We start from the raw sequence: 13,537 nt of genomic DNA on the forward strand, positions 1-13,537 counted from the left end.
TCAAATAATAAACCCCTCCCTGTAATAGATGTTTGTCATTTTCCACTGTTTCCACATGTTCCACTAGATGAGGAATTACTGCAATTATTGTAAAATAGCCCCAGATTATTTACTGTAACGCACGGGAGGACTTTGTTTCAGTCGAAAACATTCGTACAATATTGTTGTCAGTCTTAGTGTTCACACAGGATTAATTTATTTATCTGCTGAGTTGACTTTGCAGGTGTGTTCATTTGACGTGTTTCATCAAACACACAATCTAATTCATTTAATCACCTCAGGCTGGAGCAAGCTGTTAAGTTTTCGTTGCACCAAATTAGCAAAATGGAGTTCATTCCACAAATTAAAATACTGATGGACGGAATAAATACCTGTGAAGGCCCATTTACTAACATCGGTGTGAGGAAATAGCGCTTTGTGGTCGCTTGGACTGCACACTCAGATATCACCGTGAAAATAATCACAAGGCCTTGGAGTTGTAAAAGATGCCATGTGCATTGCAACACCCCAACTACATATTTATTTATTTATTTATTTATTTTTATGTTTGATATTTCTATCTTATTTGCATACTAGCTTTTATATATATATATATTTTTTATATGATTTTCTCTTTAGGGTTTCGGTCTGGAGAGTGACTTTACCCTCGGAACACAGCACAGTACTTTGTCGTTTTGATAGAATGCTTTGGTAATCTTTCTGTATGATAAATTGGCAGACAAATTCTTTCTGCGGATGTCTGATTTTATATGTGCTACATCAATGAAGAGTAATCAGCGTGTTCTGGAAAAAAGTTAGGCGAGTCCAAGCCATGACAATACCTTTGCTGGGTTTCACAGACGAGCTTGTAGGTCGGGGAACATCATGATCACGTCCTTTCTTTCTCAAAGTATTTCCATCAATTTGGTACAGGTTGATTTTAGTCATATTAGTTGAATAAACTTTGTCACAGCATTTCGGAGGTTTGTCTTTGTACTTTTTGGGCAAATTACGCTCCAGCCGTCTGATTCTTTCTTTCCCGTGGAGGTTGCTGCTTAATGCCGCTGTTGTCGTTTTAGGGTCTTTCTTTAAAGGTCTTAAAATGATTCCACCATCCTTTGCCGTTGTTTTTCTTGGGATGACAAATGACATCTGATACATTTCTACCATTATTCCAAATATTTTAATTGGCTTTGATGAGTGCGTTAGATATGGCTCCGACTTATTTGTCATCTTTTTCATAGCTTCACTATTGCTTAGTTTTTCTGACCAATAGACCGCTCTCTGGTTTTCATGTTGGTTACGCCTCTGAGCAATATAAATGTCATCTTCACAGGCAAAATCCGTGGATTTTGGAACGCTATTTATCGTTGGAATAATCAAAAATACCTGACCAACAACAACACTTAAAATGATTTCAAACATGGTGTTGGTTAGTTATTCAATTCAAATGTAAATTCATGGCAATAAAAGCTGAAATGTTGATAATTTCCCTATTGGTCTTTTCATGTCAAACTCGTGTGTTTTGACTCCCCAATACACCATAAATAAAACAATTGGCATAATTTCTCCAATAGTTAGGCAGGTTAATACAAAGTAGTTGTATTTGTGGCACATTAATTTGATGCAATATATTTTGTCCTCTGTAATTTCCTGATGTTGGCACGAAACTGTTGTTACGGCAGTTGAATCAGAATCGTAGTTTAGTTTTGCGACAATGTGTGCTGACAATGGCAAACCACTACTTTGCTGATGAGTCCAATCTAAAATGGATGATGTCAAGATAGATGCTTCACTTCCTACAGTGTGCATTTGTGTCATCCTTATTTTCCAGTCACTCCGAGCCCATCCAGCGTGGTGGTCACCGTAATGTGACAAGCTCTGCACGCTCAATTACCCGCTCACTTGACATTAAACGTTCAGCCTTACCGCTTTATTCGGCAGACATGTCCCTTTCACTGCGAGGGTGTTTCATGTAGCTCCATTCATGCCTGTGTCAACTGAGGCGAACACATGCATGTTAATGACTACATCGTGGTGTAGGCATGGAAAAGTGAGCCCCTCCCAACAGAAAGTGATCGTATGAATATGCAATCGCTTTTGGGACCACTCGATTTAAAGCTAAGTGTTTAAAGCTATGTCTTGTATTTGACCTTGGAAAAATATTTACAACGCGTTACTGTTATTCTTCATTTGTCATCGGGATTTTTCGTTGAAGTTTGTAAGCACAAATCAACAGTGCAAATGTGATTTTTGTTTTCAGACATTGTTAAGAAGTTAAAAATATCAAGCCAGAATGTGCTTGCTGAACAGCAACAAATGATCTCATGTCTTGAAAAAGCCATGACTGATCATTTTAGCGTGGGAACGTTTGCCCGCATTGGAATTATTGTACGCCCATCAAGTGTAAGTGATAAAGTTTCTTACAACAGTTTTGCAGAATTGAAATTTGAACTCCAAATTTCAGTATAATTGCTTAAAATGAACACAATCTCTGCCATTTGGCACATGGGCGTTGCTCAAGTGGTGTTTTTGTCTACGCTATTAACTCTAAATATCTGTGTGTCTGATATTTGAATATCTCAAAATCGAATATAATTCTCAATCCCAAAAGGCCCAAAATTTATGCATTTTAGAGATCAAAGTGTGCCAGGCAATTTTGAGCAAATGGGGGGAAAAGCGCAGACAATCTTTCAGATGCCACTTTTTTTTCTGCCTGAAACACAAAGTGGGAAAAATTATGCATTTTTTTTCACTACTCTTCCCTACCCAGTCAGTAGACAAAATGGATTGCATTGATAAAGAAGTAGTCAAACAAATCCATTTGCCCAGGAAATCACTTAACACCCAGACATTTGCTCACATTTTTACTTTATCAAAAATAGTGTTTTCACTGTGCATAATAATAGAATTCATGAAGATTAAGTAGTTTAATTCAATGAATCACTCTCTTTGGAATGTCATCTGCTTGCAATTTGAGCTTTGAGTAGTAAGTTGCATTCTGACTGATACTTTTCGCCAGTAATAAATTTGATCATTATCTATAGAATCTAAAATTGTGGCCAGTGTGGGTGTATTCCACCTGTGTCACTGGCTGATCCGCGGGCTTCCCGGCTGTCTAAAATCAGCACAGCAACACTATCAGACTGAGAGGAACAAAACCGTAATTAATGGATCACATTTTGACTGGTTTAATTTTAGCAGATGCCAAGATTAGCTTAGAGATTTATAACCCAGGGAACATTCACTGAATTGCGCTTCAGAAAATCCCGTCCCTCCGGAGAACGCAATCCGTTGTACAGCCTCACTGGGCATGGAGGGGTGGGTGTCGGTGGGGAGGGGGGTTGGGGAATCACTAATATCTTTCTATATGACAGCTGCCAAATATGGTCTTTAGGCAGGCTAAAGTGTCTCCAAATGCTGCCTGCTTATTCAGCTGCTTGTTTCACGCGCATTAACTGTCCTGTTCGCGCATCACACGGCGCATCTACAGAGCTTATGTGGGCTCGCACACACACACGACCCTCCTGCACCCTCCACTCTCAGCCCGTGTGCTGTGTTTTTGATTTTAAATCTATTTTTCCAGCCAGCCGTGGACCTTTGTGTCCGATAATGAATATATTCCCTGCAGATATTCCACTGCCATGGAATGTAATATCTGTCCTGGGCCAATATGGGCCAGTTGTCCACTGAGGATTGGACGTTACTGTCTGGGGGTTTCTTTCCCCCAGTAATCAATGTTATTCCAAACAAACCATGTTTTGTTATTGTGTTAACACAGATCCAGGGCTCTATTTTCGTAGTGCGCTCGCCGCAAAACGTGTTGCATCTTGATTTCTGTGCCAGTCTACAAGTCGAGTTTAACGTGCTTGGGAATTTGGCAGAGCGCTGACGTAAAGTAAATTCCAATTGTCAAATGATTAATTGCCTTTCTTCTCCGCAATACAAAAATAATTACGATTAAAATGATTAACTATGATTAACGACAAAAGAAAAGGACATTTTCTCGGTTATTTTTAGTAAACTTTATAAAGTTATATATATATAGATATATAAGCTATAGTATACGTTCATGTTCATTTTTTTTTTTATTAAAAGAAGCTTTGTTGTTTTCATTTAATTTCATGGCTCTGCCCCTGCAAGTCAAAGCTATGCTCCCGTCCGGTTTAAAAAAAAAAAAAATGTTAGCTGTAATACTTTATAGTCACGTATTTTAAAATTCAAAGTGCAAACTCACCTTTGGTGGATTTTGTTTTGGTCAGTTTGAAGGACGGTGTGACAAAAACGGAACATCGACAACCGGAACAATAGCAGCAAGAATTCCTGAGGTCATCCTGCTTTTTTGTTTTCATTTTAATTTCGTAAACAAAACATTTCTTTCAATTTTAGTTATTTAGTTGATTTTCTATAAAATCTTGACTCCCACTAACTCAACAGGCACAACACTGTTTGTTTGCCCCTTTCATTCTCTATATACGGACAATTTAGAACCCTCCAACACAAATGTACAGTAGAGTCCAAGTTGAATTTCCTCTTCAGGGATGATAATTAGCGTAATAAATCAAGTTAGTTTTAAATATTTAAATGGGCCCTGGGCTACTTTGGTGCGGGAAAAGTTGGGCCTCAAGGTAAAAAATCTTCCCATGCTACAACAACACAACCGCACGGTTTCGCATGCATTAAAGTGCAACTTCCATTTGCATCATCTGTGCAAGCAATATTTTGTGAGTCCGTCTTCCTCACAAACATTTAAGATTACCGAGGAATATAATGTTGAGCATGACAGCACACAGTCTCCTTGGCAACGGGGATCAGAATATCCTCCACATTCGCATCAGCAAAAGCGTGAGTACAAACGCGCTGGTCAGATTTTCACACGTTGCGATATGAGCTGTGAGACAATTGCGGTGTATGTTGCAAATGTATCGTTTTCCGTAGTTGACATATTGTCAACTGGCTTTCAGAGCTAATGTTGGTATATTGGGCAAGTTTGCTGGGCCAAAAAAAAAAAAAAGTTTAAAAATACAAACGTTGACCTTTTAGCGGACATTAGCTGTACTATTTGTACTTCAAAAGTCACGGGATGTTGTCCACACCATTTATGTGTCATGTGCCAGGCAAAAAAAAAAAAAAAAAATCCTCAACTGCTCGTGCTTGCATAGCTTTGTCTTGATAGGAATCAAATGGAATTGTAGCCACAAGCGTCTTCTCACGCAAACATTTGAAGCATACGGTTGGAAAGAAAGGAAATTTCATGCAGCACAGTGCAATTATACAGTTGCAATGGCACCACTCAATTTTTAATTTCCACATTTTCATCAATGTGAAAACTGATTACTTTTTTTCTCGTTGCACACTTGAGTACAATGACAATAAAGGGATTTCTATTTCATGGCCTCACAGAACGTATATGAGAGCTCTTCTCGTTTTTTTTTTTTTCTCAAGTGGTGTATTTTCTGTCAATATCAAAATGAAGGTATGTACTCACAGTGGCAGTCTACAGAACGAACATGCTGCTTTTTTAGTGTTGATTCCACTGAACCTGCAGCTGCATCGTGACTAATTGTAATTTGTCGCATCGACAGGGGTTCAATTTTGCCCTGAATAATGCAATGGTTGAAAAAACATCACCATTAATCAAAGGTGAAGTTTTCAGGAAATAAATGTAGCGCCATCCAGTCCAATATGGGTAGAAATAATGCCTTGGTTCTTTCTCGCCCTCCTTTCCTCACCCCAGTTTTGTGTCAGTCACACATAACACAGAAATGGCGAGCTGTGAAAAGACACCTCCCTCTCTGAACATCCCACGAGAAATCTCACTTTCTTCTTCTCGTCATCCTCTAGCGAGCGCACATTTTCTGACATGTTTCTTCTTGAACGCCTGATGCATGTGTAATTAGAAGGCGATGATACAATGGCTGGCGAAAGGAGTCCAATCATTTCTGATAAAAAGGAAGACAGAAAAGAGTGACACCACTTGTCCTAAAATAATCGGTTTGGTGCGTACCTTGATTTGAAGGTCATCGTTAGTTTCACGTTGGGTACGTTTAGAATTGTTCGAACCCTAAAAAATTGAGCCGTCATATTCCACAACGTTTATGAACAGTCAAATCAAGAAAGATTGTGATGGTGTTTACCGCAAGATAAAGATGGACAGAGTGAATAATGAGAGTTTAAAGCCTTAGAGTGGAACACGTCGTAGTGATGGTGATACAAAGAGTGTGTAAATGTCTATCTGCAGGAAGTTGGTACTGACAGGATCACCGTCTGTCACTTTGAGGGCATTTTGTTGACACTTCAGCGTGATAACAGCACATAGGGATCATAAAATATAGACACAGATGAAGTCATAATAGGCGCTTAAAGCCGATAAGGCAGATGAACAAACCCTCTGCTGTTACTCAAGTTTTAAAAATGGGTCACAGTGTCAAAACTTAGCGCAAGGATTTGTGACCCAAATCATGGCTCACCTGTTTTCTGAAGCTGTACCATGATCGGTCGTCACCTGAGCGACTGCGATGTCACTTTCAGTCGAGTGACAAAAGTGGCTAAAAATGGGTGAATTTTCCTGCTTAACTCATATTTGGCAAACGCGGTATTCATCAGAATGCCATGTTTTGACTAGATGGCCAGCATAGAACATATTCTTGAAAATAATTTTTGGGGGTTGACTTCCCCTTTAAGCGTGTGTAATTTGCATGATCTGATTATCTTCTACTTTTGACTGTGAGTGTCTGCTCTGTGATTCCAAGCAGTTCACATTTTAGTACTTCCTCATTCTCTCCCAGCAGCGTAACCTATTTTGTCAACAGAAGACATCATGGCAACCGAAGAGGAAACACTGACACGAAACTTGTCTGTTGGTTTAGTAGACTGAAACGGGATTATTGTGTGCAATGTTGTGGATTGGGTGAAGGTCACGCGATAAAATCCTTATGACATTCTTTATTTGAAATATAATTTCACACACATAAAAAAATGTTGAGATGAATCTGTCTGAAGTGATGTCTGCTAATTAATAATTTGAATTTACTGTATAATTATTCTCTGTTTTGGTTTTATTTGAAATATATGTATATACTCTTTATCGCCAGTAAATATCAGCAAAATTTGCAATTTGTTTACTGGAAATTTGGAACATCCCCTTTCAGTGGATCCTTTTTATGGATAGCGAGTGTATAAGTATACTGTACTTCAAGTTACTGTGTGTAAAATTATGTTCACCACCACTCTTCTTTATGAGGTTAACCAGGAACACCTTATTCATTTCATTGGGCTGTAACCTCTCATGTCACCTAAATATGAAAAAAAAAACAAAACGGTTATGAGCATTGCTTGGCAAAGACGACCAAACACGCAGATGGATTTGTGGTTGTAGCAGCAAAATTAAATGCATCATACATGGCACACACTGGGCGGCACAGTGGCCTCACAGTGCAGAGGTGCGGGGTTTGATTCCGGCTTCGGCCTTACTGTGTGGAGTTTGTTTTGATAGGTCAAGAGCATGGGGTGAAGAGGACCGTCCTCGGTTGACGTCAAGGCAGATGACCCGTGATGGCCACAGCGCCACCTCCACTGTAAGTGCCGAATCAAAATAAAACAAAACAACTAACATTCTGGAAATGAGATGTTTTTAAAATTGTTTTGGGAGCGGCCCTGTAATGCTGATGTATTCACATCCCTCACAAGTACTATTTTGCCAAAGCCAAAAGGTAAGCAGAGCTGCATTGTCTTTTGATGGATGCACAGCTGTGATAAGCGGCACACACTTGATTGCATTGTCAATGAGTGGCAGGGAATTATTTGTGATTGTTGATTTGTCCATATTCTTCTTCCCCCTAACACCGTAATGCATGAAGTGCTGCCTCCAAGAGTGAAAATATTTTTTATTGCCCCATTTACTGGCTCATTTCTATTTCACAATGTGGGCTCTGCCCCTGCAAGTCAAACCTCTGCTCCCATTCGCTTAAAAAAAAAAAAACGTAATACTTTATACTCTTGTATGTTGAAATTCAAAGTGCAAACTCACCTTTGGTGGATTTTGTTTTTGTCAGTTTGAAGGACGGTGTGACAAATACGGACCATCAACAACCGGAACAAGAACAGCAAGAATTCCTGAGGTCATTGGAGAGCATCTTGCTCACCATTGCACTGTCCATCATAATCATCATGACGGTGTTTGGCAACCTGCTGGTCATGGTGGCGCTCTGCAAGGACCGACATCTGCGGTGAGACTTTCAAAATATGTCGGAACCTGGACGGAAATGTTGGACCAGTCGACTGTTTCCAGAAACTTCTAATATAATACAAATAATCCTGTTTGCACTTGATCACTTTGTGTAAATAATACACTTAGTCAAGGAACAAGTTGAAGAACATGTTGCAAACTTGGTGTTTTGTTTTTTTTATCTGAAAAAAAAAAATGCTAGCAGCTGATTGGACCTTGTTGGTTGTTGTTAGGAGTCTTGTGGTTTTCAATAGAGATATATACAGTAGGTGGTGTGCCGTGTATCACACGTTAGGTACACGGCATGCCATTTCTAGTGTGTGTGTGGCATCCCTCACATTTTTTAAAAAAATGTTTCCGAGTAAATGTGTGCGCAAAGCAAGCTCTAATAACTCTCCAAATACACCGAACCCCTTTCATTTTTCTTTTTCTTGTCACTTCTCAGGAAGAAAAAGACCAACTACTTTATCGTGTCGCTGGCCTTTGCTGACTTGTTGGTGGCGCTGGTGGTGATGCCCTTCGCAGCCATCGAGCTGACCACCGGCGTGTGGAAATACGGCGAGATTTTCTGTCTTGTGCGGACGTCGCTGGACGTCCTCTTGACCACCGCATCCATCTTGCATCTGTGCTGCATTGCACTGGACAGGTCCGTGTTTCTTTACACGTGCTTGTGTTGTCGTGTGTCAACTAATTGACAATGGGTCAGCTGACATTTGCCGTGTGCGCATTTCAGGTATTACGCTATCTGCTGCCAGCCTCTTGTGTACCGACACAAGATGACCCCTCTGCGAGTGGCGGTGATGCTCAGTGGCTGCTGGCTCATCCCCACATTCATTTCCTTCCTGCCTATCATGCAAAGCTGGAACTCCATTGGCATCGAGGATATAGTAAGTCCTCACTCACTGGGCAAGGTTGTGGTGCGGTGGACGAGGTAATCAACTCAGAGAGAGAAAGAAAAATCATCCCAATCCAAGGTCAACTAAATATATAGTGGCGAAGAGTCAGTATATCCTCCTTAAAGAGGAAGATGTTCTTTCGGAGAGGGCAAACGGAACATAAAGCTCCACAGCCTCATATGGTGTGTTTCTAATAACATTTTCAATCCCTCCAACAATGACACGGTAATGCAGTGATCACAAAACAATTTTGTCCTCAGCGGAGGCTCACTGGCTGCGAGCAATGACAGCACTTGAGCAGACATTTTCCGCTGGTCCGCCTGTGTTTTGTGGCCAGGTTATTTCAGAGCTACCTTGAAATGAGTTGCACAAATCCCAGGGGGGGAGGGCAGAGATAGACTTATTCATTCAGCCTCGTTTAATGAAATACACATCTCTTTGCTTTTTCCCGAAGCCACAGGCTGCTCCCAAACGACATATGTGTCAGGAACAGCGTGGAGAATTAGGTCAAATATACAATGAACGGTGTTAGAATCTATAATTTCGTTTGTTCCAAGTGGAGGGAAATATACTACCGTTGTTCAAAAAGAAGACTCACATCATCGGGACTACTGCTAAAAAGTACAAACGGTTTGCAACATGCTATCGTGTGAAGGGAAAATGCCAGGTATCTACCACCGCCAAATTGCAAAGTTGCATGCCGTGGAGAGGTCTGATTTAATAATCCATCAGAACCAAAGCCCCACAGTACCTCACCACACGCTGAGATTTATGGGTGGCAAAATTCACTTTTTGGCTTGAGCGCACCTGCAGAATGTAAAAGATGTGCAGACGTTTCACCTTTGCTTTCTGAGGACATAGTGTACCTCTGTGAGCCAACGTCCACGCAGAAAAGATCATAACAATCCTTTTTGGGTTGAAGACGCGGCGTTTCAAAAGGGCGGAAAATTTCGAGTTAATTTCTGCAAACATCCCGGAAACATCCGATGGGCAGTTCAGCAAGGGGGGATTTTGGAAATATTCCAAGTTGGACACTTTCCATCTCAGCAAATAGGAACACATAGAAGTGAAAGGAATCTATCCATCGATTCGATGGATAGATGAGCAAATATGAAAGCTTGACTTGACCTGACTGCGTTTATTCATCAATAGAAGTTTAATTTCTTGTATGCCGCGTGGCCTCACTTGCCTCGCTTGCTCCTCACACTGAACTCGTTTTATTGTCCCAAATGTGTATTCAAGAGAAAATGCTAAGCTGTTTATTACCTTCATCTTTCATTCATATAATGCTTTAGTGATTCCCTCTCCTCTCTTCCGTGCTTGCTGCATGAGTTCAGTACCTAAGCTTCACCTCCCGGCTGCCCTAAAATGGGATACGCTTTATAGTAATAGAAAATGGATGGATAGTAGACAGTGTTGGGCCATGCACACATTAGCCAGGCCTTCAGCGGGGACACAACCAATAATCAATACTGTACAAAAATGCAATATAACAAAATATAACATTGCCGCATCGTGATCTAAAAAATGTGCCGAAACATGATAAATGTAAAATTATACTCACCAGAAACGCTTTTTTTAGGGCTCTTTTTTCGTAAACTCGGCGCGGCGCCGGGCGTATCTCAGCGTGCAGACCTGGTCACACTTAATTTTGAAATTTTACCGGATCAGCGAGAGGGAGGGCTGTGCCACTGTGGGAGTGGTCACAGACGGTTTCAGTCATGGCCAATCTATGTGGCCCCTTTCATTCCCTTTACATGTGGCGTACTTGATTAGCGACATGGTGGAAGCACATCTGCGCCATCAAGTGGGATGATTTAAAAAAAAAAAACAAAAAAAAAAACAATGTGTCACAGGGTCTAGGAATAAAACGCGATGACACCCGCCACACGTTTGCGAAGCTCAGAATCTGTCTGCCTGTGCCTTGATTAAATTAACCAAAATCGCTTTAGACCAGCTGTCGCTAGTATTTAGATGTGGTCTGAGCGGGCATAAGTTAAGATTGATTTTCTACCACAGAATTATCACTGCTGGTGCATCTCCAAGGACACACCGTCACTGCGTCAGAAAGACCAATCTGACAATTTGGTACACATGCACTGATCCAAAAATTTATTTATATTTGCCACCCGACTCAGCCGCCCTTTCTACGAAGCAACAGTCCTTAATGTGCAGATCACTGCAGATGCGGCATGGTTGCCGTGACCCTAACCCTAGATTGACATAGAAGCGATCAAATCTGATTGGTCCAAAAAATTTTAACATCCTCATCCACACACTTGAAGCAGTGTAGCTCATGGCCCACAACTGATTAATGTACATACATGGTGATACCACTATCGTTTCTAAAAGTTAAATTGCAGATTGGCGCCCTTGCTTGTCTTGCATGTTACTTTCACCTTTCTTCCAGATAGAAGAGAGGCGGACCTCACCAGGTGGCTCCAATGAGACGAGCTGCGTGTTTCTGGTCAATCGGCCTTACGCTCTCATCTGCTCCACGGTGGCCTTCTACGTGCCGCTGGCCCTCATGGTCCTGGCCTACCAACGCATCTACGTGACCGCCATGAGCCACGTGCGGCAGATCGAGACCCTTCACCGCGCCGGCTCAGCTCCGGCCGCCGGGACGGAGGCCCAAATCGTCACAGCCAGGTCATCCACGTGCTCGGATCCGTCGGACCTCTACCACCTCAGGACAGCCGTGGGAGGCTTCTTACCAGAGCCGGCTCCCGTAGCCAACAGCCGCATGCGCGTTGAGACAAAAGCGGCAAAGACGCTAGCGGTCATTATGGGCTGCTTTTGCCTGTGCTGGGCACCGTTCTTCATCACCAATGTGGTGGACCCCTTCATTCACTACTCCGTACCCTGGCAGTTATGGACAGCATGGCTGTGGCTTGGCTACATCAACTCCGGCCTTAATCCTTTCCTGTACGCCTTCCTGAACCGAGCTTTTCGGAGGGCCTTTCTAGTAATTCTTTGTTGCGGGGATGAACGCTTTGTACGGCAGGGGAGCTTCACCTACGGACCTACCAGAGTGTGCTCGCCAACATCCGTCAATGGGACATCTATGGCACTGAGGTAACGACACTAATTTGTGTTTCTCTTTTGAAAATGAAAGGCACATGTATTATCAAGTAATGGTGACCCATTTGAAAACTGTGCAGCCCGAGTTAATCCCCTTCAGCATTTTTCTAAATTATTTTTTCAGCTCCCCCTATAGGTTCTTTAAGTCTAGGGAGAGCAAAACTCCTGGAGCCATGTCTGCTTCAATTGGTTCTATACACCATTCAACTCAATTATATTATCTATATCAATCGCTGCTCACACAGTCATTGGATGGGCAACATGTCAATCGTTGGGGCAACGCTATTTTCTTGTAATGTCACTCAGTGTGTGTGCGTGCGTGTGTGCAGTAACTGCTCTGCAGCAGAATACAATTGTCACCAAAACCTCTGATTTCCAGAGACGATTATTACTTATATGACTATTACAAAACGAGTGAGCTTGCGGTTGATGCAGTGGGCCTACAAAGACATAGTGGGACACTAAAAATGCCAAAACATGACGATACAGTATGTGCTAAACACTAACAAAATGTCTTGTTTATAACATAATGTCTTGAAATAAACATTGATCATTTCAATGTGAAGCTAAATACAAACACTGCATACAAATCTGAACTGCAGCAGCAGCGTTGTTGCTCATGCTAACATAGTATGACAGCTGTCCTGTCTGGTCCACTTTTGTGTGTTGCCATGGCAACAATAGAGATGCTATTCTCCCTTTTTCCCCAAATCATATACCTTCATAATAATTACAAAAGCACTTTCTATTATGATTAATCATTTACATGCATTTCAATAATTCACACATTTTGGGAGAGGATAAGATTACATTTTTCATCAGAATAATGACCATAAACACTGCTCTTTTTCAGCACCGGGTTTTTGTGAATGTTAGTGGCGATGACTCAGTTGACAGCTGTGTTTGCGTTCCCTCCTTCAAGTGGAGAGGATGATGGAGGAGGCGAGCCGCTCGCGTCTGGATTGTTTAACTTGAACACAGCCGCTCGACCGTCGTGGATAAGAAAGACAAAAGCAATTGCATGCACACTTGCACATTCCTCGATAAGAAATACGCTCATACCAAACATGTATGATGGTAGATAACAATATTTGAAGATTTGACTCGGGCTTCGTTAGGGATGTCGTCGTTAACCCACAAATCACAGCCTCATTAAAATGGGGTGCGTGTTATATCACATACTGCCTTTTTAGGCTGCGTCGCACATCATTACTGACACGTCCGACTAAGTCACCAAATGAGGAAAAGTTTATCTTACTCTAACATAAGTACAGATTAATGAAATTCACATTTAACATCTTCGTAGAAAGTAGTAAATCTGCACTTGCGTCTGTGTGTCATCTCTGAGATTCTA

General features: G+C 41.5%; 1 protein-coding gene across 1 annotated transcript in view; it reads left to right on the forward strand.

Annotated features, from left to right (window-relative positions):
• LOC148319432 (5-hydroxytryptamine receptor 4-like) overlaps positions 1-13,537 on the forward strand; it is a 29,123-nt gene that overhangs the window by 2,931 nt on the left and 12,655 nt on the right. Inside the window, exons 2-6 of the mRNA XM_088281713.1 lie at positions 7,475-7,556; positions 8,034-8,207; positions 8,652-8,852; positions 8,940-9,093; positions 11,513-12,177. Of these exons, the coding sequence (XP_088137839.1) occupies positions 7,534-7,556; positions 8,034-8,207; positions 8,652-8,852; positions 8,940-9,093; positions 11,513-12,177 (1,217 nt within the window). The 5' untranslated portion in view covers positions 7,475-7,533. The remainder of the gene's footprint in view (positions 1-7,474; positions 7,557-8,033; positions 8,208-8,651; positions 8,853-8,939; positions 9,094-11,512; positions 12,178-13,537) is intronic.

The sequence above is a fragment of the Idiotropiscis lumnitzeri genome, chromosome 18 (assembly GCF_059441095.1).
Source record: "Idiotropiscis lumnitzeri isolate Australia: NSW breed Sydney's pygmy pipehorse chromosome 18, RoL_Ilum_1.0, whole genome shotgun sequence".
Lineage (NCBI taxonomy): Eukaryota > Metazoa > Chordata > Actinopteri > Syngnathiformes > Syngnathidae > Idiotropiscis > Idiotropiscis lumnitzeri.